This window comes from Cnephaeus nilssonii, assembly GCF_951640355.1.
Source record: "Cnephaeus nilssonii genome assembly, chromosome: 18".
NCBI classification, from domain to species: domain Eukaryota; kingdom Metazoa; phylum Chordata; class Mammalia; order Chiroptera; family Vespertilionidae; genus Cnephaeus; species Cnephaeus nilssonii.
Window position 1 is genome coordinate 53398679 of NC_137089.1, and position 24511 is coordinate 53423189.

At 54.9% G+C, this 24511-nt stretch overlaps 1 protein-coding gene across 1 annotated transcript; it reads right to left on the reverse strand.

Annotated features, from left to right (window-relative positions):
• Positions 1-37: 37 nt before the first annotated feature.
• Positions 38-24310, reverse strand: LOC307114146 (carbonic anhydrase 13). The gene is made up of 7 exons (XM_079796361.1): positions 24083-24310; positions 20466-20663; positions 16462-16580; positions 10855-10950; positions 9393-9455; positions 8725-8880; positions 38-650 (listed from the first exon to the last, which is right to left on the reverse strand). Exons 1-7 carry the CDS (start codon positions 24117-24119, stop codon positions 531-533), a joined length of 789 nt encoding a protein of 262 aa, XP_079652487.1. The 5' UTR covers positions 24120-24310; the 3' UTR covers positions 38-530.
• Positions 24311-24511: the final 201 nt, after the last annotated feature.

The window sequence follows — 24511 nt, forward strand, 5'->3', positions numbered from 1 at the left end:
TTGCTCCTTGTTTCAAAGGCATCATGAATCAGCGACACAATCAAAACCAAAATTCACTTTAAAATTGGAAATATGACCAACTTTTAATGAACTGGAATGTACCAACACGTTAAGCAGAATCACTGGTTTCCCCACAGAAAGAGGTACCCCCATCCTATCATTCTGGAAACGAACTCAGGATTTTCACTAAACATCGCGGAGACCATGACTGGCTCGGTCTCTACGACAAGGGACAATGCTCAGCACGAGCTGAGGTTCGCGATGCTGCCGCGTCCCTGCAGGCTGCGGTGGGCGCATCCCGTGGCTCTGCACACGTGGCCGTGTCCTGCTCCGAGGCCGCGAGTGCGAATCCCAGGCTGGGAGCGAGGTCCGTGGTCACAGGGATGGGACATTCTGCTGCTGCGGCTGACAGCACAGGGCACAGGGCACCCCCGACCGGAACTCAGGGGACCGTCGGTAGGGATTCTGTGTCCTGTTTGGCCTTGTTTTCTCTCCGCAGACACGTGTGGGCTGGTCCCCGGCCACAGCTGTCAGTGGAAGGAGGCCCTCACCTGGCGGCCCTTCAGGGGCTGTGGGGGCCGGTGGTTGCTCAGCAGGAAGGCGGCCGCATGGCCCTCGGGGGTGCACAGGAGCCTGCGGAAGGCGGCCAGCTGTGGGGGAAGGAGGCAGCGTCAGGGAGGTGCCAGTGGGAGCGCGGCGCCGGCATGAGCTGAGGAGCGGGTGCCCTGAGCCAGCAGCTGCAGGCAGGTCTCCTCGGCCTGGCTCGGCCTGCAAGGCCGCCCCGGCTGACAGCTCAGCATCTGGAGGTGCCTCTGGCTTCCGAGCGCAGGCCATGGGCCCTCCTTACCTGACGGGATGGGGGGGCAGGGCCTGAGGGGGGGCACGGGCCTTCCTAGCGGGGACCCAGGCCAGCTCTGCCCCACCCGGGACCTCGGCTTCAGTGTCCTCGGCTCCCAGTGAAGCCTTGGATGGGTCCCCTCAGGAGCCACAGACCGGGGGGCTCCCCAGTGTTGCAGGCCCGGTGCTCCTGGCAGCCACGCTCAGCCTGCAAGTGCTGTCCTCCTGGAGCCACAGAAAGCTGCTGTTTGCCCCGTTCTTGTGCCTTGTACACAGGGCTATGGAAAAGCCTGAGGCCTTCGACCTCTGCTCATGCTTGAATACAACTTAAGTGGTTCCCGTTTCTCTCCAAAAGGGCTTCATTTGCTCATTACAGAAAGCCTATGTGTCTTACAAACCTGACGGAGCAGACAGTATCAAGAAGAAAACAGAGGCTGCTAATCACCACATCACACGACACTTGACACTATAAAATGCTTCTGTTTTTTCTAAGAATAGTTTTTTTTAATTTATATTTACAGAGAGGGCATGGGAGAGGGAGAGAGAGAAACATCGGTAGTTGTGGCCTGATCACCCACAACTACCCTCCCCTGCAGCCATCTTGTGGTGGCCATCTTGTGTCCACATGGGGGCAGCCATCTTTGACCACATGGGAGCGGCCATCTTGTGTGTTGGAGTGACAGTCAATTTGCATATTACCTCTTTGTTTGATAGGATGATCTCATCTAATCCCCACACAACCCACTCAGTAATATGCTCTTATACCATTAAAGATGAGGCCTTAGGGGAAGTGAGGAAGGCTCAGATAAGCCGTCCAAAAGCCAGCTGTGAAGCCACCCAGTGCCCTCTGCATCTCCACTTTCTTTCCTCCTCCTTTTATTTACTTTTTATTACAGAGACTTTCACACATAGGCAAACGTAGAAAAATAAACCACCAGGAGCCCTGCCCCAGCTTCAACAACCATCAGCACATGGGCAGGTCACTGCCCCCCCGCCATCCCCCCATCCTCTCTCACCGCCAGTCCCGCCCAACTGGATTACTTTGATGTAGATTCCAAATATCATTTTAGGTGTAAGCATCTCAAAGTATATCCCTACAGTAAGTGGCATTTCTAACCCTACCAAGGCCCCCAGACAAGCGTGTTAGCTTGGCTTGCGAGCACCTCAACCTCCTGTTTCTACTAACCTAGGAACTGCCCCGCGCAGGCCCCCACCACGTCAGTGACGCTGGCCCCAGAGCACCTGAGTGAAGAGACTTCCAGTGATTCTTAAAAACTCCAGTCGGGCCCTGGCTGGTTTTGCTCAGTGGATAGCGTGTTGGCCTGTGAACTGAAGGGTCCCGGGTTCAATTTCTGGTCGAGGGCATGCACCTCGGTTGCAGGCTTGATCCCGGGCCTGGATTGGAGCACATATGGGAGGCAGCCAATCGATGTGTCCCTCTCACATCGACGTTTCTCTCTGTCTGTCTCTCCTGCTCCCTTCCACTCTCTCTAAAATGTGGACAAGGGCCACTTAGAACATCTCTTTGTATCTCTGCATCACGCCTGCAAGAATGAGCAATTATTAGACAATTCTAGAATTGACTTGTACTGTTTGGTACAGTTTAAAAATTTATTTTCAAAGCTAATTCTACAGAGTTTTATATATCAAGTCAAAATTAATGTTCAAATGAATAAATTCTTTCCTCATTTCACAAATAGTCTAAAGATGCAGAAGAAAAACATTCTTAGATCATTAATTATTGCTAACACAATATATAACATTTTACCATTAAAAAATACATTAGAGCTCTAGCCAGTTTTGCTCAATGATTAGAGCATCATCCCTTAGATTAGAAGGGTCCTGGTTTTGATTCTGGTCAAGGGCACATACCTCGGTTGCAGGCTCAATCCCTGCTCTGGTTGGGGCGTGTGCGGGAGGCAACCAATCAATGTTTCTCTCTCACATCGATGTTTCTCTCTGTCTCTCCTCCTGCCTTCCACTCTGTTTAAAAATCAATGGAAAAAATATCCTCCAGCCCTAACCGGTTTGGCTCAGTGGATAGAGCATCAGCCAGCAGACTGAAGGGTCCCAGGTTCGATTCCAGTCAAGGGCATGTAACTTGGTTTCGGCACATCCCTAGTAGGGGGTGTGCAGGAGGCAGCTGATCGATGTTTCCAACTCTCTATCCCTCTCCCTTCCTCTCTGTAAAAAAATCAATAAAATATATATTTTTAAAATATATCCTCCAGTGAGGATTAACAACAAAAAACCCGAAAACAACAAAAAAGAAAGAATCATACAAAAAAAAAAAAAAAGACATTATAGTTTTACTTCCAGATATGCTGGACTAAGACCCTACAGACAACCTCCGTGTAGAAAAAACTCTAACGCAGACATAATGCAAAAACAACCAGCCGCAGGCACTGGAGGAGAGCACACCGAGGGGCCAGAGGGCATTCACACTCTCAGAGGGAGAGCTGGGCGCTCTAGAGTGGTTCCATCTCTCCAGTTTGTCCCCGGGAGCTGGGTGGAGTCTGCCATGGGGACACCTGTCTTGCAAGAAATGAGCTGGAGAGAAGATCCACCCACTCTATACCTACAAACCACTCATGGCTAAACTGAGACCAGAGCTGCAGCACAAGAAAAAAAAAAGTGTAATGCAAGCCCAGCCAGGAAGACCACCTGCTAGCACCAAAGAAATAATACTTATCAGAGAAAGATAACAGAATCCAGAATCACCACAACTTAATGTTCACAACAACTAGAAAATGATAAAAAAAAAAAATCACTCAACCTACCAAGAATCAGTAAAATGGAACACATTCTCAAAGAAAGAAAAATCAACAGTCAGGCCCAAGATGAATCAAATTTGGAATTTACAAGGATGTTCAATTGGCCACATGAAATGAAACAAAGCATCCTCTTTAATGCATAAGAAATCTCAGTACTCTTAATGGGCAGTCTCAGTAGAGAAACAGAAATAATAAAAGAGAGCCAAGTAGAAATTTTAGAACTGAAAATATAAATTCTAAAGCACAAAGTTCAATGGATAGATTTAACAGTCACGCTGACATAACAAGAAAGAGTAAATTAACTTTAATATAGATAAATAGAAATTACCCACAGTGAAGAACAGAGATAAATTTTTTAAAATAAAGCTTCACTGATGATATTAAAAGATCAATTCTATGTGTAATTAGAATATCAGAAGGGAAAGAAAAAGAATGGGGCACAGCATACATAAAATGTGACTCATAAGTAATCAAAGACTTAAATGTAAAAGCTAAAACTATTAAAGAAGAAGAAAATATTTTGTAGCACATAGTTAGGCAAAGATTTCTTTTGCACAAACTAGAAAAGATAAATTTATAAAATGGACTTCATTAACATTAAGAACTTTTCCTCTTCAAAAGACATAGCAAAAAAATAAAAAGCAAGTCATAGATTGTGAGAAAACTTTTGCAAAAACATGTATTGAAAAAAAGGGCATTTATCCAGATTGTACTGGATCAGAGCTCTTGCAGCTCAATAATGAGAAGACATACAACCCAATTTTAACATGGGCAAATGATTTGAACAGATATTTCACGAAAGATATACACAGACACAGCAAGCATATGAAAAAACGCTCAACATCACTAGTCATCAGATCAGTGCAGAGTAAAATTGCACAGACCCACTAGAATGGCTAAAGGTAAAGACTGACAACACCAAGTGCTAACAGGATGTGGAGCAACTAGAAACCTCATTGCTGCTGAGACTAAAAGAAGGACCAGCCCTTATTTATTTATTTATTTATTTATTTTCACTTTTAAATATATTTTTATTGTTGATAGTATTACAGATATCTCCCATTTCCCCCCATCCAAGACCATACCCATCCCCCCAGGTCTTCACTACCCTACTGCCCGTGTCCATGGCTATGCATATCTATATTAATAAAAGGGTAATATGCTAATTAGGCTGGGAGACCAGACATCTTCCTACCGTTCGACTTCCTTCCTGACAAAGCCACGGTGGTGGGGGCCAAGGCAGAGGTGGTTAGGGGCAATCAGGCCAGCAAGGGAGGACAGTAGGGGGCCATGAAGCTGGCAGGGGAGCAGTTAGGCAGTGATCAAGCCAGTAGGCAGGCAAGTGGTTAGGATTGTGAGAGGGATGTCTGACTGCTGGTTTAGGCCCCATGTGGGATTGGGCCTAAACCGGCAGTTGGACATCCCCTGAGGGGTCCCGCATTAGAGAGGGTGCAGCCTGGGCTGAGGGACCCCCTCCCTGTGCACGAATTTCATGCACTGAGCCCCTAGTCACTATATATAAAAGCCTGGTGACCCTTATGGCAGAATGAACAGAACCTCTGATTGCTGTGATGCACACTGGCCACCAGGGGGCAGACGCTCAACAGAGAAGCTGGCCCATGGCGGTCAGTGCACTCCCACAGCAGGAGTGCCCTCAGGGCTCACGATGGCTGGCGAGCACTGCGATGGTGGCAGGAGCCTCTCCTGCCTCAGTGGCAGCGCTAAGGAGCAGCAAGCCCAGCGGTAAGGAGCGAGCAGGCAGGCGGTTAGGAGTGAGGGGTCCCGGATTGTGAGAGGGCGCAGGCTGGGCTGAGGGACCCCGCCCCTCCACACACAAATTTCGTGCCTCAGGCCTCTAGTAAGTAAAAAAATATAAGTTCTTTGGTTTATCTCTTATCTCTTCTCGTCTCCCCCAACCCCACATGGAGTTATGTTAGTCTGAGGAACAGCCCTTTAGGAGACAACATGGCAGTACCTCATAAAATTAAACATGAGGTTACCACTTGGCCTAGTCATTGCCACAAGACGTGAAAATGTGTCCACAGAAAAGCGTGTATGTCAATTATTTCTAACATCAAATATGGATATCCACATTCAAACATCTCCAAACTAGCAGCAATCCAAATGTCTATCAATTGGTCAATAGATTTTTTTTTTTTAATAGTGGTATATCCAAAGGACTTGTGTGCACGAATATTAGCATAACCAATGGGCACAGACACTGGGGCGGTGGGGCTTGCCCTTGGGGGTGGGAGTGGCGGGGGGGTGTCAATCAGGGAAAAAGGAGACATATGCAATACTTTAAACAATAAAAAATAAAATAGTGGTGTATCCATACCATAGAATATTACTCTGTAACAAAAATAAATAAAATGTGTGAATCTTCAAAACATTGTGCTGAGCAAAAGAAATCAAACACAGAAGTGCATGTCTGTGTAATTCCACTTGAATAAAGTCTAGTGACTCTCAGTGGTGTCCTGAGGCCGTGGGTGATGGAGGGCAAAGGGCACGAGGAAACCTCTGGCAGGATCCCTCTCCTGGACTGCCTGCGAGTGGCTTGCTGCAGCGCATGGTGATACACAACAACCAAGGCCATCACTGCACACTGAGATCCGTGAATGCTGTGTTCCCACACAGCAGAATAACAAAGGGAATGTTTGAAAAGGAGCGTAGGCAGTGTCCTGCAGGTCGGATTTCAGCAGCTGAGTGAGCCGAGGTAGGAAACCCAGAATAACCCAAAGAGACTTGGCAGGGAAAGTCCGCCTGCCCAAGACAATGACGCATCTGTTATCCAGATATCAGGATCGCAGTATCTGATCTCGGCCTGGAGGTAAACCAAGCATTTCAGGCAGTGACTCAGGGGAGAAAAATGGACTTGAATCAAGAAAAAGAAAATGAAAACCCTCAGACAGTGACTTGGCAAGAAAGAGCAGCGGGGGAAACTGGCCCCAACCGACTAAAAGAGGTTTATGGTGGGAATGAAAAATAAATCAATAACGCTTCCCAGCGACTTCAAACACAGAGCTGTCATCACTGAGATACCATCTCCTGGAAAGTAATTCTTAAGCCGGTGGCTTACACAAAAGACTTTATATGAAAGAGGTAGGCAACCGAGTGATCTTACCAACCCTCTTGTGTTTTGGGTTTTTAATAAACTTTTTGGTTTAGAACGGTTCAGATTTACAGAATGATTACAAAGTCACCGCATCAGTTTCCTCTAGAGTTCCCACCTTCCATGGAGTGCATTCTCACAAATAACGAACCCAAATGTATCCGTCCTCACGTGCGGTTACTCAGGCCTCCTTTGTCCCTGACGTCTCTCTCTGCCCAGGGTCCCACCAGGACACGCATTTCACTGAGTCGCCGTCTCCGAGCACTTCCTGATGGTGCGTTCCCAGACGCCCTTGCTCTTGGGGCACGGACAGTCTGAGGAGCGCCATCAGGTGTTCTGCAGGATGTCCCTGACTTGGGCTTTGTCTGATGTTTTTCTCCTGGTTAAGACTGGGATTGGACTTTTAAAGTATCTTTTGCTTCATTCTTAAGTCTTAAAATCTCGATAGCACTGTCTTACACTTTGGATTATTACTCAGATAATCACTTCAATCTGGTTGCAAATGAGGGGTCTGAAAGGGTTTCCGCGCCTGTAGATTCAGTGAACGCTTCCCAGTGAACGTCACACCAACGCCCTGAGACTCAGCCTCTATTTTATGTGCAAAAAGCCAAAATCATAATCAACATTAATTAATCGCACCTGAAATAAGGTACAGTAATGAACCCACAGCCAGTCAGTCATATCCCAAAACTGGCAGAAAGCTTCCTTGATTGGGTTAACTTTATGCACTTTAAGGATCTAATTGGATATATATTTTGATATAATCTCTTACCGATCACAGGTAGATTTTTTAAAAGTTACTTTCCAAGTGGCTCTAAGGAATGAAGGTACCCTTGAAATAGGAGGGAAAACATGCCTTGATGCTATAATGTGTCACCTTTCACGTGGGCACAGGAAGGGGAGAAAGTGAGATCCATTAGTGAGGCCCCGACCCAGGGGCAGGTCCCTGTTCTCATGACACAATTCACCTTGTTTCTAATGGAAAAACTCACAGCAAATTTCGTGTCAGGCAAGCTCTAGATGTCTATGCAGATCTTTGTAAAAGTATTGATAAGTAGGCCCCAGGCATTATTGGTGTTTCGTCCTAAAGACAAGGCCACCAGAAGTGGCACATGAGCCTCACAGCAAGGGGAAATGCCCCGACATGGCCTTGGCAGAGGTCTACCAGCTCTAGTCTTTGACCTTGACCTTGGCAGAGGTCCACCAGCTCTAGTCTTTGACCTTGACCTTGGCGGAGGTCCACCAGCTCTAGTCTTTGACCTTGACCTTGGCGGAGGTCCACCAGCTCTAGTCTTTGACTGGGGAATAAACAGCTAGGCAGGGGGGCCAGCCCAGAACAGAAGTGCTTTATTAGCTGCAAAAACTATTAGACTGCGTTCTTGCTAAGGTTCTGCAGCTCGTAACTCAAAAAGGAAAGACAAAACAAAACTCATTAAGCGCAGCCTTGGGGACACACAGCAGCCACCTGGCAGATGGTCACCGAAGGTCCCAGCCCAGCAGGGTTCTGGCAGACTCCTGAGCCTGCAGACTTGTCTCAGAAGAGCCTCTTAGTAAACGTACAGCCTCAGACGCCCCACAGAAGCCCAGCCAACAAAGGCCAGGGCCGCAGATTTCTGCTGAAACTCAGCGGGCGCCGGGCTGAGGCTCAGTCCGCTTCCTGAAGGTGGAGCTGGGGGAGGGGCGGGCCAGGGCCCGAGGCAGGAAAGGTGAAGGCCACCCTTTAAGAGCAGCCTCTCTCCTGACTTTCCCTTGGACTCCCAGCCCCTTCCTGTCTCAGTCCAAAGGAGGCAGAAGCAAGCGGTGCTGCCTTCCCAGGGCCTCGCTGCCCCGCATTGCTAAGAGGTGGGGAGGAAACCACCAACCAGAGGGCGAACGGGAAGGGACAGACATCTCTTCGGAGGGAGAACACGGGCTGGGCTCGTAGCACCGCGGGAGGCACAGAGGGGTGAAAACCATTCCGCCCAGTTTCCTCTGGGGGGGGACCGGCTGGAGCAGGCCTACCTGCTGAGAGCTGACGCTGATAGGCTGCTTTAAGATGATCCACGTGACACTCTCCAGGAGGGGCGGCACGGTGAGAGACCCCGGGTAGGTCCAGTAATCCCAGGACGGAGGGAGCAGCCACAAGGGGTCAAAATTCGTGAATCGAGTTTGTTTACCCTGGGGCAGGAGAGAGAGAGCCTTACAACGGGGAAGCTGCCGCAGACTTGGAAAAACATGCATGCAGTGACCTCAGATGTCCCTGGAACTGCCCCAGTCACGCAGTTATTTAGCGCCTGCTGTTTGTATTTTAAAAAGGGGACCTGCCTTCATCTAAACATGTTAGAGGAAGTCAGGCATCGCTAAGATTCATTTGAAAGGACAAGATTTGTTTTCATATAAGTGGTCTTTAAAATGTGTTGCAGCCAAAGGCTTATGCTGTAAAACCCCGACAACAGAAACTAATTATGCATAAATAGATTTATGCGATTATTTGGGGTGATTGAAGACTGCTTCAGAAACTTCAGGAGTGAGTGGTGGCAGGTTGTGCCGGCTCTATCGGTCAAGGACACGCCGGCTGCTTTCAGGAGCGGCACTCGGCCCTGGCTCAGCCCGTGTTTGTAAGAGAAGACCAGAGAATTCAGCAGAAAACGGGACTATATTAGTCACCAGTCAACAGGAATTAGCTTTACCTTTTCTTTAATGGAATCCAGGATGTCAGTGATCTTTTGCAGTTGGGGATTACATTCGCCAATCTGAAAACATGAAATTTCGTGAGAAGTGGTTACTGTTGCAGAACAGGTCTGAATTGCTCCATTTCAGTCACGATTTTAAATTCTTTGAAAACAAAACAAACAAAACGTAGGCCAGCCCACAGCAAGCAGCGGTTGTTGTGTGGCGCAGCTCTCCGGCCTGAAGAATCTGAAGGAGGCAGAGCACCGCAGGCCCCTGGGCCGACTTACAAGTTTGACCCCGAACTGGCAGTGGCAGCTCCCTGCTTCTCCGCTTCAGGGGTGCTGCAGGAGCAGGCGAACTTGAGGAAAGCCTGGCTTAGGAAACCTCCATCACACCTGCACTCCCAACCAGGTGTGACTTCAGACCCTCTCTCCGCACAGACTGCTGTGACATCAAAACATTAGCGGGAAAACGTCCCCCAGGTTCGGCCTAAAACAACGGGAGGTTGCGGATCAAGGCAATAGACCAGGGGTCCTCACACTTTTTAAACTGGGCCAGTTCACTGTCCCGCAGACCGTTGGAGGGCCGGACTATAGTTTAAAAAAAACTATGAACACATTCCTATGCACACTGCACATATCTTATTTTGAAGTAAAAAAACAAAACGGCAAAAGCACCCGCCTGTGGCCCGCGGGCCGTGGTTTGAGGACGCCTGCAGGAGATCGTCCTGAGCAGAGTCCTCAGGAACACGAGTGCACCTCCTCCCCATTCCTGTGGGTGTCGCCACAAGGAGGAGCGCCCGGCAAGAATGTGGTCCCGGTGGGAGTGGGGCCCCACCCACCCAGGTGCGGCCCCAGCGATACCTGTCTGACCACTCGTGCAGGAGACACAGACAACAATGAGAGGTGGTCGGTGCATTTGGGACAACAAGCCACTGTGGTGCCACCAGTGCTTCCCTCTGGGCGCCGTGCAGCCCATCACAGGCAAGCCCGGCCCCCGGCCTTTCCGGGCCTCAGTGTCACCTCCGGCTGCTGCTGTTGTTGCTAATTGATGACCATGATCAACAGACACAGGAGGGGTTGGAAGGCAAAGCCCCCAGGCCCTGAGATGAACCATAAGCATGGAGTTTTGATATCCGTTTCAAAAGGAAGACATTAGGCCTATAACTGATTTGCTATTAAAAAATGGTAGAGCCCAGCCTGCGTGGCCCAGTCCACGCACCAAAAGGTCGCGGGTTTAATTCCCAGTCAGGGTGGCGGGCTCGATCCCCCATAGGGGGCGTGCAGGAGGCAGCCGCTCGAAGCTTCTCTTTCACTGATGCCTCTCTCTCTCTCTCTCGCTCTCTCTCTCTCTCTCTCTCTCTCTCGCTCTCGCTCTAAAGATCAATAGGCTATTTTAAAAAATGGTGGGATGTCCACTCGGCGACTGAAACCCTGCCCCACGGCCGAGCAGCTGTTTTCGTGAAGCCAGAAGCCTCACCTGTAAAAACACTCCCAGGACCGCGAGTCCGTCAGGCGCGTGAGCCGCCTCCACGAAGCTGGGGTACTTGTCCGCGTTCCAGTGCACGACGTGGAGCTGGAAGGGAGGGCACAGTGTAACTCGGCACCATGTTCGATCCACCCTCAGACACGGGCCCCGGGAAGCCGCGTGCAGAGGCCGGCCTGCACCGCCATGCACGGTCCTGCGGCCACGTCCAGAGCTCTTGGAGGCCCCAGAGAGTCCTGCCACACCCCTCGAGCCCCAGCCATCCCAGCCACTGTTCCCAGTGACCTAGGGCCCCGCGCTCCCGCACCCGGGACTGCAGGCCACAGCCGGGGGTCAGGCCCCGCTGGGGCTGGCTGCAGGTCCAGGCTGGGGGCGGGGGCGTCAGTGGGCCCCAGGGGGGACCCTGCCGCGGACGGGGCGGCAGACGGGGCGGTGGCTCCTGGACGCAGTCAGAGGCTCACTCCTGCACCGAGGCCTTTCCATGGTGAACGTGGATTCTCCGTAAGAGTCACTGTGTTCGCGGTGTCCACTCACCTGTCAGCTTCTAGGCCAAGTCCAGGCCCTGCGTGGGGAGCAGGAGTGAACTGGGCAGAGAGGCTGGGCTGGAGGCAGAGGGTCGGAGGAGGGTCGGTGTGCTGAGGGGAGGGAGGGGGCCGGGCCGGGACCAGAGGGGCTTCCCCCACGTCCCACTCTGCCCAAGAGCAATGGCCCCTCCGAACCCGAGGGCGCCCGTGTCCAGCGCACGCCCCCCCCCCCTCCCCCGAGCACAGACCGGCGCACGGACGCGGCACGCACAGTCCGGCAGAGACCGCTCCTGGGGCTCCTTCCCGGCTGGGGGTGCGCTGCGACGGCGGCCACAGGAAGCCCAGGCCACGTGACACCCAGATGGCGTGGCCCAGATCCTGACGGCGGGAGAGGGGCCGGCTTTGGGTTCGACCTCCCCAAGGGACTCCTGTGGCCCCTCAGGGAGGAAACGTGGGGGTTTCCGGCACAAACCCCCTCCCGGATGACAGCGGAGGGAGGATTAGTCTGCTCGAGGTTTTATCCCGTCCTTTCAATGGAACTGTTCGTCCACAGGGAACTCCTGCGGGGATTTCTGGATAAAGAAGAATGAGCGTGCCTGGCTGGTGTGGCTCCGGGGTGGAGCATCGACCCATGAACCAGGAGGTCAGGGTTCGATTCCCGGTCAGGGCACAGGCCCAGGTTGTGGGCTCCATCCCCAGTGGGGGGCATGCAGAGGGCAGCCGATCAACGATTCTCTCTCATCATGGATGTTTCTATCTCTCCCTCTCCCTTACTCTCTGAAATCAATAAAAACATATTTTTTAAGAAAATAAAAGAATGACCATAAACAGTGAACTAGAAACAGTGCACCCCGCCCCAACAGCGGAGAGAGACGTCTCTGCCGCGGTGGCCGGCGGCCCGTGCTCCGCACCGTGTGGCGTGGGAAAGCGGCGAAGGAACCCTGGGCGGACGGTGCTCGCTGGCCCGCAGGAAAGCACTTGGATGTTGTCCCAAAGCCCAGCGCCCACGCACCGGCACACCTGGTAAGAGATGACGCCACCGACACCGAAACCTGGGAGTGACTCCTGGGTTCACGCCCACGGGCGCTCGGAAAACAAACGAGGAGCCGAGAGAAGCCTGAGGCCTCCCAGCGGATACAGAGCGGCCAGGACACTGGGAGCCCAGCAGGGCGGCCGGCTGTTGTCACAGTCCTCCCTCCCCCGCCGCTGCTGAGCACGCACCTCCCGCAGCTGCGCGCACGGCCCAGGCATCCGAGTCGGACCCGGGGCTGCGTGCACGGCCCAGGCATCCGAGTGGGACCCGGGGCTGAGGGCACGGCCCAGGCATCAGAGTCGGACCCGGGGCTGAGGGCACGGCCCAGGCATCAGAGTCGGACCCGGGGCTGAGGGCACGGCCCAGGCATCCGAGTCGGACCCGGGGCTGAGGGCACGGCCCAGGCATCCGAGTCGGACCCGGGGCTGAGGGCACGGCCCAGGCATCCGAGTGGGACCCGGGGCTGAGGGCACGGCCCAGGCATCCGAGTCGGACCCGGGGCTGAGGGCACGGCCCAGGCATCCGAGTCGGACCCGGGGCTGAGGGCACAGCCCAGGCATCAGAGTCAGACCCGGGGCTGAGGGCACGGCCCAGGCATCCGAGTCGGACCCGGGGCTGAGGGCACGGCCCAGGCATCCGAGTCGGACCCGGGCAGCGCGCCTCCTGTTCACAGGGACAGCCCAGTGAAGAGCGAATGACAAGAAGTGACTGCAGCGGCTGCAAAGGGAAGGACTAGATTCCCCCGTGGAAACAATGTCTGAACAACAGTGTTCGTCAGCCTCAGCGTCCCCTGCCTACTGTGGACGGACACACAGAAGACTTAGTGCAAAAGGCACCGTTCCTGTTGCAATCGCAGCTGTCCGCTCAGCTCCGCGTCCCTTCCTCTCTGCGTTGGGCATCGGTGCGCTCGGAGTTCCAGGCAGCTCCGCGCTCTCCTCGCAGACGCGGCCCTCGGGGAAGCTTCGCGAAGCGGCGGTCAGTGCGGCTGTACTGTCCACGCCCGCAGGTTCGGCCCCAAATTAAATTCCCGTGTCACCGCTCTCCGGGGCCTTCTCCTTTGTCTTCCTCCCCTTCACTCTCTGATGCACGAGGAGGACACAGCATGGCGATGCCCTGACGTCAGGACACAGGAGTGGAAAGCCACTCCCAGGCCCGGAACCGCCCCGGCCGCACCTCTCCCCAGACAGCGAGCGGTGTCCTAAGACACAGAGCACCCGCGCCCCGCGGCACCGCCTGTCCTCGTCCCGCACTCGACGGGCCTCTGTCCTCGTCCCGCACACGACGGGCCTCTGTCCTCGTCCCGCACACGACGGGCCTCTGTCCTCGTCCCGCACACGACGGGCCTCTGTCCTCGTCCCGCACACGACGGGCCTCTGTCCTCGTCCCGCACACGACGGGCCTCTGTCCTCGTCCCGCACACGACGGGCCTCTGTCCTCGTCCCGCACACGACGGGCCTCTGTCCTCGTCCCGCACACGACGGGCCTCTGTCCTCGTCCCGCACACGACGGGCCTCTGTCCTCGTCCCGCACACGACGGGCCTCTGTCCTCGTCCCGCACATGACGGGCCTCTGTCCTCGTCCCGCACACGACGGGCCTCTGTCCTCGTCCCGCACACGACGGGCCTCTGTCCTCGTCCCGCACACGACGGAGGACCCTGACCTGCTCAGGCCCACACGCCCGCCCCACGAGGCTTGGCCCCGCCTCTCTGGGACGCGGCGCGGCCTCTCATGGAGGCAACGCCTTTGCCTTCCCAGCACGACACCCTCCTGCCCGAGCTGTCCTGCTGCCCCGCTTCCTGGAAAGCGCTCTCTGGACTTTCTCCGAGCGGCTTCTGGTCATTCGGTCTCAATTCACGTGGCATCTCCAAGGCCCCTCCTGACCACTCAGCCCTCGACACGACCACGTGGCATTGCCCCGTCACTCAGCCCTCGAGGCGACCACGTGGCATTGCCCCGTCACTCAGCCCTCGAGGCGACCACGTGGCATTGCCCCGTCACTCAGCCCTCGAGGCGACCACGTGGCATTGCCCCGTCACTCAGCCCTCGAGGCGACCACGTGGCATTGCTCCGTCAGAGAACTCACCCGTCCGTCTGCGTGCTTACCGTCTACCTGTGACAGCGCGCCCACCTGCAGGGCCAGACGTCCTCTCCGCAGCACCCCTGTCGCAGCAGCAGACATCTGCCTGCCCCCCCCACCCGCTGGGCAGCCGGCCACCTGCACTGTCGCCTGCCACCAGGATCCCCCAGGCTCCTCACTGACCCTTATCCCCTCCGGCGTCACCCCAATCTCTCCTCTCGTTGTAGCGTGAATGATATTTTTTAAATGCAAAAAATTATCACTTTCTAATTCAAAGCCAGTCAGTGACGTCCGGCTCTTAGAAAACAGCTCAGCCCCCCAGCCTCTGCCACGTGCCGTTGTCACGCTCCAATCACACGGGCACCCCTGCCGGTGTGGGGCTCTCGCCCACCGAGGCACACGCGCCGCTCTGGGCAGGCCCGCCGGGGCGTCCTGCTGCCTCTTCTCCTACGAAACAAGGAAGACCCCTGATCGCAGTGAGCCCGGGAGGCCCCACGGCATCAAGGCCCGTCCGCAGTCCCGGCGGCCGGACTCGGAGCCCAACGCGGAGGAGAGCGCCACCCGTCGCCTCCAGGGCCACGCTCAGGCGTGTGGAGGGTGGGCCACTGTCCCCAGCTGCCTTGGGACAGGACAGAGCCCGCCCCAGCCCCAGAGCTTCTGAGACGCAGAATGCGTTACGTTCAGACACAGAACTTCACAAAACAAGCATGGACAATACTGGGCGGTCAAGCTGAGCACAGGAGGCTATGCCCCGCCCCCCCCGCAGCCTGGGCATCTGTCATTGTCTCGGGTTCGGGGCCCCACCCCTGCAGCCTGGGAGCCCCTGCTCTCGCACAAAGCGCTCAGGAGGTGACCAGGCCTTTGGGTGATAGCCCCGAACAGCAGATGTACAAGTGATGGAAGAATAAAACCGGCAGCAAGTCCTTCTGCCATCTGCTGGGCTTCTCCGCACAGCGGGGTTCACAGGGGCCTGGCCGCTCTAAGCCTGAGGGCGGCTGAGCACGGGCCGCCCCCAAGGTCCTCCGTCTGCCGAGCCGGCACCAGGGCACACGGAAGCAGCGCTGGCCGAGTCGCAGGTAATTCCCTCCCATCTATGGTAAAGTCGGGATCAGCAGTATTTAATTGTATTATGCTTTATGCTTTAAGCCCGGGAATTAGAAAAAGTAAGCTTTTAAAAAAATATATTTTTATTGATTTCAGAGAGGAAGGGGGAGGGAGAGATAGAAACATCAATGATGAGAGAGAATCATCCATCAGTTGCCTCCTACACGCCCCGCACTGGGGATCAAGCTCACAACCCGGGCATGTGCCCTGACCGGAATTGAACCGTGACCTCCTGGTTCATAGGTTGACGCTCAACCACTGAGCCACGCCGGCCGGGCAGAGGTAGGGTGTTCTTAAAGGCTAGCACCCTAAAGAGAAGGAGTGGCCCCGGTGAGGAAGCCAGGACGTCAGGTCCTGCTCACGGCCTGACGGGTGCACAGCTGCAGGTGAGCGGAGAGGAGGGGTGAGGAGGGCTGTGGCTTTGTCCCCCACGGGCCCTGTGCCGTTGCCTCTCACCTCTGTACCAGGGGTTTCACGTGATCTGAGTGGGTAGCTGTGTCTGGGCCAAACATGCAGAGCTGGGCCGGCCACGAATGTTTCTTTCCCCCCTCTCGCTGGCCTCTCAGGAGCGAGCTGTGACTTGGTATCACACAGACCTGATGCTTCCTGGGCCAGTTTCCCACCCTCCCCCGAGTCCGGGTGCTCATGTTCACACAGGCTCCGGGACCCGAACCCTCGGGGTCGCTCTGAGGCTCCCACCGTTCGCAGCTCGCTGATAAGCTCCTGCGCTGACCGAACGAGGCAAGGTCCCAGACTGAGACCCTAATAGGCTCGGGACCTATTTGGGGTCAAGGACGCCTCCCCAGGTCCCTTCCCTCCCACCAGAGAGGACAGCTCTGTCAGGAGCCTGGCCGATGGCTTACCTCGGCGGCGTACCTCACTCCGTCCACCACGTGCTCAGAGCCGTGGTCGTCCGTGGACCCCCAGTGCAGGTGAAACTGCCGCAGCCGGTATCTTCCCGTGAGCGGCCCCCCTCGCAGAACTAAACAGCAACACAGGGAACACTGTTAGCAGGAGGAGTGTTTCCGCGGCCCCACAGCGTCTCCCGGGATCCACGGCACGAGGAAGGGGCTACAAAGGTGCCTGGCGTTCGTTCGAGGGCAGGGACCCAGCTTCCAGGCGGGCGAGGGGTGGAAACACACTGTGAAGGGTGAGCGCGTCCACAGGACAGCGGCGCGGGGCGCGTGGGGAGCCCAGCAGGCACTCTGGTGCAGCGCAGGGAGCCCGAAGGCTGCCTGTCCCCGGAGGCCGCCAGGCCCAGGAGCCAGCAGGCGGCGCAGGAGCGCCTTCCGCACTTTGAAGACCTGGGCTCGCCTTGGCTTCACCCCCCGTGACCTTGCACAAACTCTCTGACCTTGAGCTCCAGCTGTCAGGCCATGGCCCCGGAGAGCAGCAACGCGTGCCCCCAATGTCATGGGGAACGAGAAAAACTGAGCGCACGGCCCTGGCCCCTGCCCCGCAGACAGACACTGGCCCCGCGAGCTATGATTACTGCGATACCGCTGTTGCTTCTACAAATTCGGGCAGAGTGAGCGCATCTTCTTAGGGAAATAGGAAACACGGGACAGAATTAACTCTTTTTAAAAACCCATCAGATGTTGCCACTTGGGCTGAGTATATTTTTAGCGCTTTGCCTCCACAAATATGCTCTCTAAAACTTCGGCAACAGAGCCCAGTCAGTAGGGCTCAGTGGTTGAGTGTCGACCTATGAACCAAGAGGTCTTGGTTCAATTCCTATTCAGGGCCCGTGTGTGGGCTCGATCCCCAGTGCGGGGCTGCAGGAGGCAGCCGATCGATGATTCTCTCTCATCATTGATGTTTATCTCTCTCTCTCCTTTCTTCTCTTGGCTCAATAAAAATATATTTAAAAAATAAAATTATGGCAATGGAATCATATCTTAAGAAGACAGAAAAGTGTCTCCTGACGATTAATCTCTGCTGGGCAGGCCCGGAGGCCGGGAGGCCCGGAGGCCGAGCTCAGCACCCCACACCGACGGGGCGCATCTCCATCACACAGCAGCAGGGAGTGCCGGCAGGCCAGCGCAGCCTCAACAACAGCCGCACGTCAGTGGCCTCCGCTCTAGTTGTTTTATGTACACACCATTACATGCAGTTACAGGATTTGTCAAGAATGCCCCACCTTACCTCAGCAGGAAAGATGGTGAGAATTTCATATGCCGTTTTCTATGAACAGCAAGAAACAAGAGGACAAGGTAATGCGCTTGCCCGTGCCCTCTGGGCTGCATTGCGGGAGACCAGGCCGCTGTGTGGGGACCAGCACCGGGGGTGCCCTTCTCCCCGACCTGGCGCCGAACCGCAGCTCAGAGCTGGTCAGGGGTCCGACCAGCAGCCGGCACAGTCCCCGCGCAGCGAGGAGACAGCTTCTCCCGCACGCACCCACCCCCTGTGGGCGTCGCTCTCCTGTCCGCACTGGTTAGTCTCCCTGTTTCTGACTAGGAGATTGAGGGATGTCCCTTCACGTCTACCTGCCCAAGGAGAAAACTGGGAGCACATGCAACCAAGTCTTTGGAAGGCGGAATGGCTGGGGCACCCTCTAGGTTCCTTCAGATCGGACGGCTCTGTGGTGAGAAGCTGCCTATCTCCAGCGCCCCCTGGAAACGGACGGGGAGGGGAGCACCACCCAGCAGGCGCAAGGCCACTGTGGGTCCCTGTCCGACAGCGCGGTGCGCTGCTTCTGCCGGACTCCGCGGGCGTCCCTGCGGCACCGCCCCGCCCGCACTGTCCCCGAGGAGATAGGCGATGGAGAGGATTTAGGTTTGGCTCTAAACAGCCTCCAGGATGTTTCACAGGTAAATGACTGGAAAGGCACATGCCCTGGGCGGCGGCCTTCCCTCTTCTGTTGCACAAACTGAGCCGAGCGTCACCCGCCACAGCGCCACGCCGCGGAGGGCTCAGGACTCACCCCTTATCCCAGAACGGAACGCACTGTGGGAGGAGACGCAAAGCAGCTGGCCCAGGAGAAAGACGGAGATCCCCCAAAGGCCCGGCATCCTGGCTGCTCTGGGAAGCCTGACCGAGCCCGGGGCTTCACCCAGATTAGCGCAGCCCCGCCCGGTGGAGCCTCCCGCTACCTCGATGGGTTCCACACCGGAGCGTCTGTGCTAACGTGTCCCACCCGCGACCATGACCACGGGGCCCGTGTGCTGACCACCCGCCGGAGCAGGGCTCCGCACTGGGGGGAGGGGAGCCAGAGGGTCACAGTGGCCTCGCCTGCCTGTGAGATGGTCTCTGACAAAACAGTCAGGCTGTGGGATACGATGAAGAATGGCGGCAAAACACTTCTAATGAGAATGATTTCGTGTTTTCAAGCGTCAAATTATTCCTCTCACTTTCCAGCCTAGATGAGTAGGTAGACATAATTGTCTCCATCTTAACTCTGAAAATAAGTGATCGTTTCTCCAAAATCATACCTGGCATACATAGAGTCCATTTATCACTTCATCCAGAATTTTTAAAAATTCTCCTCCAAATAACGCGCTCATACCAGAAAGAGGTCTGCAGAGGGCAAGACGCAGAGGTAAGTGCTAGCGGTGGGAACGTGTGCTGCCTCAGCAAAAGGGTCTTTGCCAGCTGCTCTGTGCCGCCAAGCCCACCGTGCTGGGGAACTAGAAGCACACTGGTCTGTGCTGCGGTGCTGCACCTGCCTTCAACCTGGTCCGTAACGTGCCAGGCCTGCACGTTTCTGACACGGCACCGGCGTCGCTGCCTGGACAGTGAGCACGGCTGCGCGCACCGAGAAAAAGGCGCTTCAGACAGTCACTGTCCAGCCCAGCAGGACGCAGCTCCTCTAAGAGGAGCCGCCTCGTTCCTCTGTGTCCCCGGGACCTAGGACGGTGCCTGACAACGACTGTGCAGAAGCAAGTGCCAGGTGGCTGCCGGCGTGACCCGGGCGTCACCACAGCGCGATGCCGGGCCGGCGAGTGGAGCGGGAGGTGCTGTCTAGTGACTGCTTATTCTGGAACCAGGACTGTAGCCTCAGTTTCCTTTCATACTTGAGATATTATAACCAGCATCCAACCACGATTGTGGGTGGTGTAGACTTTGGGTTTGGAAGCCTCGGATTCCTACATGACCACATCACATACATGATCCATGTGCCCATTACATCAACCTCCCCTGTTACCTCACCCTTCCCACCCTCACAGGGCTGAGGGGTGAAGAAAACACATGAAAAGCAAGGTCCCTCCTTTCCCCACAAGTTGAAAACACCACGTGTTAGTCTTCCTTTGTGCACGTTTTACAATGCTCTGAATAAATAATATGAATCACTGTTATGAATTTGACAAGTATGAGGGAGGAATTTTATGGGCTTATAATTCTAGCTAACAATATAGCTTTACATAAACACGGGGAACTGCGACTAAACCAAAGCTGAGCTTATTGAGTAAGTGAAAGCTTTCTCCCAATGAAGGGTTTTTAAAATTTAACTATATGTATCATTAATAGAGCAAATACAGCATCATCCTAATATTGGACTAAAAGTAAAAATAATTTGTCAGCAGCCTTAAAACATGAGTCTCCTAACCTTCTCTATCACCTGACTTTCAAACTTGACACTAATCTGCTTCTGGGGCCGTAGCTGTGCCGGCAGGTGAAGGAAACACGCTCTCTACTCATTCGGCTCGTGTGTTACGGATAAATGATACGGTTCCGTTTGGTTGGCCATCGTCTACTGATGGTGTGAAAGACACTGTCCCTGAACTAATCAAACACAACTTTCACTACAGGTCCCAGCCAAGTACGAACAGGCACATACAATGGGCAGGTGTTTCAAATAAGAGAGAAAAGAAGTTACCGTCCAATTGTCCGAGCCCCTCACCTCACCGCCCCCCAATAGAAAGCCCACCTGATTTGTCCTCCGTGTCATCAAAGTCGACGCTGAAGGAATGGCCACTGTTACTGATGATTTTGGCAGAGCTCGAGTCATACGTGATGCTAAGGGGTCGGAGGGAAGAGTCGAACTTCGCTTCCTTGGTTTTAATCTCAATCGGTGACTGCTGATCCCCGTCAGCGATGGGGAAGAGTTGGTTCCAGTGAACAGGACCTAGGTAGAGCACACAGGACCAGAGAGAAGGACTAAACAGGGGTTTCGTCCAAGGAGTCCTCCTTGAGCACAACACGCTGTGCTTGAGTCTGAGAGAGGGCGGCTAGTGAAAGGTCTCCACCCTCAGGGCCTTCACACCTAACGTGTGTGTGCTGCTGTTTCACAGACTCCTTGCTCTTCTCAGAGGCGTGGAGACTTCCTGGTTTGCACTCACTCATTTTCAGAATCAAACAAACGCTGGTGGACAAAGGAGCATGTTTGTTTTATAAGGTACTTTCCAAAGGCACTTTCCTGTCAGGCGGAAAACAAGGCGCGATTCATCCCGAGACAGAGATCCCGCCTCAGCCCAGGAGTGAGGGGAGCTGCAGGCTGGGTTCCCGCTGGGAGAGGGCCGGCGGAGTGAGCGGTAATGCTGGGGTCACCTGCGTGGAGTCCGGGCACAGTTAGCTTCTCCGTTCTGCACGTCAGGGGCCCCCTGTGTTTGCTTTGCCAACGCCGCATTTGCATTCCAAAGCCGGGACCATGGTCACCCTGATCCTCTACTCAAAACGCCAAAAGGGCGCACGCTCCCAAGGCGGCCGCCTTTGGTCAATGACGTGAGCCCGCAGCCGGCAGTGCCCTCGGGGCCTCGGCCTTCCTCCAGAGCAGGCGTCCTCACACTACGGCCCGCGGGCCGCAGGCGGGTGTTTTTGCCGTTTTGTTTTTTTACTTCAAAATAAGATATGTGCAGTGTGCATAGGAATTTGTTCATAGTTTTTTTTAAACTATAGTCCGGCCTCCAGCGGTCTGCGGGACAGTGAGCTGGCCCCTGTTTAAAAAGTGTGAGGACCCTGGTCTAGAGACCGGACTTGAGTTCTGCTTCTCAGAACCAAGGGCAGGTGGCTCCCAGTGAGCACACGTCCGTGGACAGGGACCCCCGCGGCCTCTCCGCTCCTGCCCTGCCCCGGCCCCAGCCCCACAGCTGGGAGAGCTCCTCCCTCCCCAGCCCGCGGGCCTGGCTTCTCCAAACTCAGGCTCTTGTTCCACGGGTGGCGCAGCGTGACCACGACCGCCACGCTGGTACTGGCGACACGAGCATTTCTAAAGGTAAGGTTTAGAATACAACTTCAAGAAATGCAAAGATGCCACCGTGGGCAACAGCTGCCATCTCTAAATCGCATTCCCCATGACTCCTCCTTTTGTCGGAAAAGGAGGAATACGGTTTCCCTCGCATTCGCTTCCGGAGGACCGTCACCGGGAGCGCACAGCGCACACTCAGCTCGGCCCCCGGGACCTGACTTTGGGCTGGAGGCCCTGAGCACGCAAGTCCTCGCCTGCGGCTTTTACAGAAAAGCACCCGCTCCTCGGTGACCAGGTCCCCGCACTCACCCTGCTGCACTCGCTGGCACAGGATAGTCCTGCGCTCTCTCTCTCTCTCTCTCTCTCTCTCTCTCTCTCTCTCTCGGCCACCAGGCGTGACCGCCTAAAGCACATCAGACTTCAGATCTGCCGACTCTTTCATCCAGAGTGCCCTTCTCCTAACCACTCTGTCCGGTTTCCAGTCTTTACAACAGAACCGTTTCGAAATACTCAGCGTTAAATATTAACTACCAGGGTAGTTCATTCCCTGCCTCTTGTAAAAGTTGCCCAAACCTCCAACTCTAACCCCACTTACACCTTACACATGGTGCTTAGGAGAGGTGTGGTGTGTCTTCCCCGGACTCAGAAGCTGTGGAGTATCAGGGTGCCGCGGGTTCGCAGTGACTGCACCTTTCTGAGGGGGCCAACAGCGCCGCGGAAGGTGCATGGAGGAGCTCTCCGTGGTTGGGGAAGGTGCCCCTCCAAGGCTCCTGCCAGCTGCTCGCCCACAGTCTAACCTGAAAGCATCCCCCTGCAGCCGATGCATCGTTTCCAGTGGGACTTGGCCGCAGGTGACCGACTTCAAGGTGTCCCCTCATCACTATCGCCTCTGGAGCAGGGCACACCCCCTCCCCATTCATAGAAAGCTGTGGAATCACTCCTCGCTAACAGCTCTCCTAAGAAGATTCCAAAAATTTCTGCAGACAGCTTCAATGTTTCCCAACATATTACAGTCATCACTGCTCCTTGATCCAAAACACGCTCTTCCTGACCAGTCAGGGCCCTGCTGGCCTGCAGTAACCACTAACTGCAATGCTCAGGGCTATTCCAGCAGAGAGGGAATTAAAGAAAATTGATTTTGTGCCCCCCCCCAAACATAAATTGGAAATTAGCGAAATGTAAGATGATAATTATAGCCTCCATCAGAAAGAAATCCACCGAAGTTATTCTTCATGTTTTAAAGTCCTAAATTTTATCTGCTATCATTTTTATTGGCAAATTAATTATAACGTCAAAGGCTACAGTTAAAAGTGAAGCTTTTCTGTTTCTTTGTCAAAGTAAAGTCTCTATAAAAAGCAACTACACAGTACTATTCAATAATATACGTTTGTCCAATAATAATAGTAATAATAATAATTATTAGTCACAGGCCCAATTTTTTCTTTCTTTTTTTTCTAAATTTATCTTTATTGTTACAAGTATTACAGATGTCCCCCTTTTTTCCCCTTTGACCCCCTTTCCCCTGCACCCTCCCCCCGCCCGCCTTCACCCACTATTGTGTGTGTCCATGGGTTCCGCATATATCCATGTAAGTTCTTTGATTAATCTTCCTTCCTTCCCCGCCTAATTTTGACAGTGATTCACTATAAGGCTTTCTAGGTGTCACTTTGCAATTAGTTTAAATAATCAGTATTTGAAAAAATAAGCTGAACAAGGTGTTTAATAGAAAAAATGAGGAAATGGTTTACTTTTGATAGTTTAGAATAGCCATCAGTGACTGCATTTTGCCCACGTGCTTTAATTTCAATCCCTTCGCTGACCCGCAGTGTCTGCAGGGTGCGTTGGGGGGCTGGGGGGGGGGTGTGCTGGAGAAGGAGCCCCACTCCACCTTCACCTTCCAGAAAGAGCCCAAGCCCCTGGAGCCAGCAGGACGCGGTGCTGGCCCGGCCCAGGTTAGGAGAAACCCGCATCCGGGTGCCCCAGGAGGCACCTGCCTTCTCAGAGCTGCCATTCCAGTGATTCGAGTTTCTTAAATTCAGTTTAAGCATTTTCCACGGTTTATTCCCGGCGGAGTCACCATTCACTCAATGTGTCCTCAGACTGCCTCTAACCCACAAGTGCTGTCACCAGGGAAAGTCCCCCCCCGCCCCCCCAGCTTCCAAAGGAGAGTGATGTCTGGGGTCTGGGGGACCCTGGCACGTTGTCACCCCTGAACCGACACCCCAAGGGCGGCTCCCGCAGGGGTCCCCGATGGCCCCAGGGCAGGGGACCTAGGTGTCCAGGTGGCCCCAGGAGCCCCGCCCCAGACCCCCCCATCCCCTGGCTCCCCCGCCCGCCCGGTCCTCCCGTGGGGCGCTCACCGTTGTGCTCCGCGTACCCCCAGCTGAGCCGCGACATGGTTGGGGGGCGGGAGGGAGGGACAGGAGGGACCGGCAGCAGCCAACCCGTCGGGGAGCGCGGGCCCGGAGCCTCGGGCGCTCAGCCTGCCGGGGCTGGCCGTCTGGGGTGCCCGCTCCGAGCCCAGAGGACGTGGGTGCGGAGGGGAGGGGAGGGGCGGGCCCGGGCTTCCCGCCGCTGCGCTTTGGAGGAAGCGGCGCTGCCGTGGGCTGTCCCGGGACAGTGAGTCACGGCGGTGGGAGGAGCGGTGACGGACCGCAGGAGGAAGGGGCGCCGGGCGGGCCCACAGTACACCCGCTTTCCCGGCCGTCCCGCAGCGCTGCGCCCGGGAAGATGCTCCAGCGCCCCAGCCAGAGGGCTCACCACAGCCCTGGCCGCGCCCGCGCTCTCCG

What these genes read in the sequence shown, in the direction of transcription:
- LOC307114146 (XM_079796361.1), bottom strand. Translation starts at nt 24,119, where the DNA reads ATGTCGCGGCTCAGCTGGGGGTACGCGGAGCACAACG. An exon ending in GGGGTACGCGGAGCACAACG is followed by an intron (nt 20,664 to 24,082) that starts GTGAGCGCCCCA and finishes TGCTCTACCTAG; the next exon opens with GTCCTGTTCACTGGAACCAA. An exon ending in TGGATTCCATTAAAGAAAAG is followed by an intron (nt 8,881 to 9,392) that starts GTAAAGCTAATT and finishes CTCCTGCCCCAG; the next exon opens with GGTAAACAAACTCGATTCAC.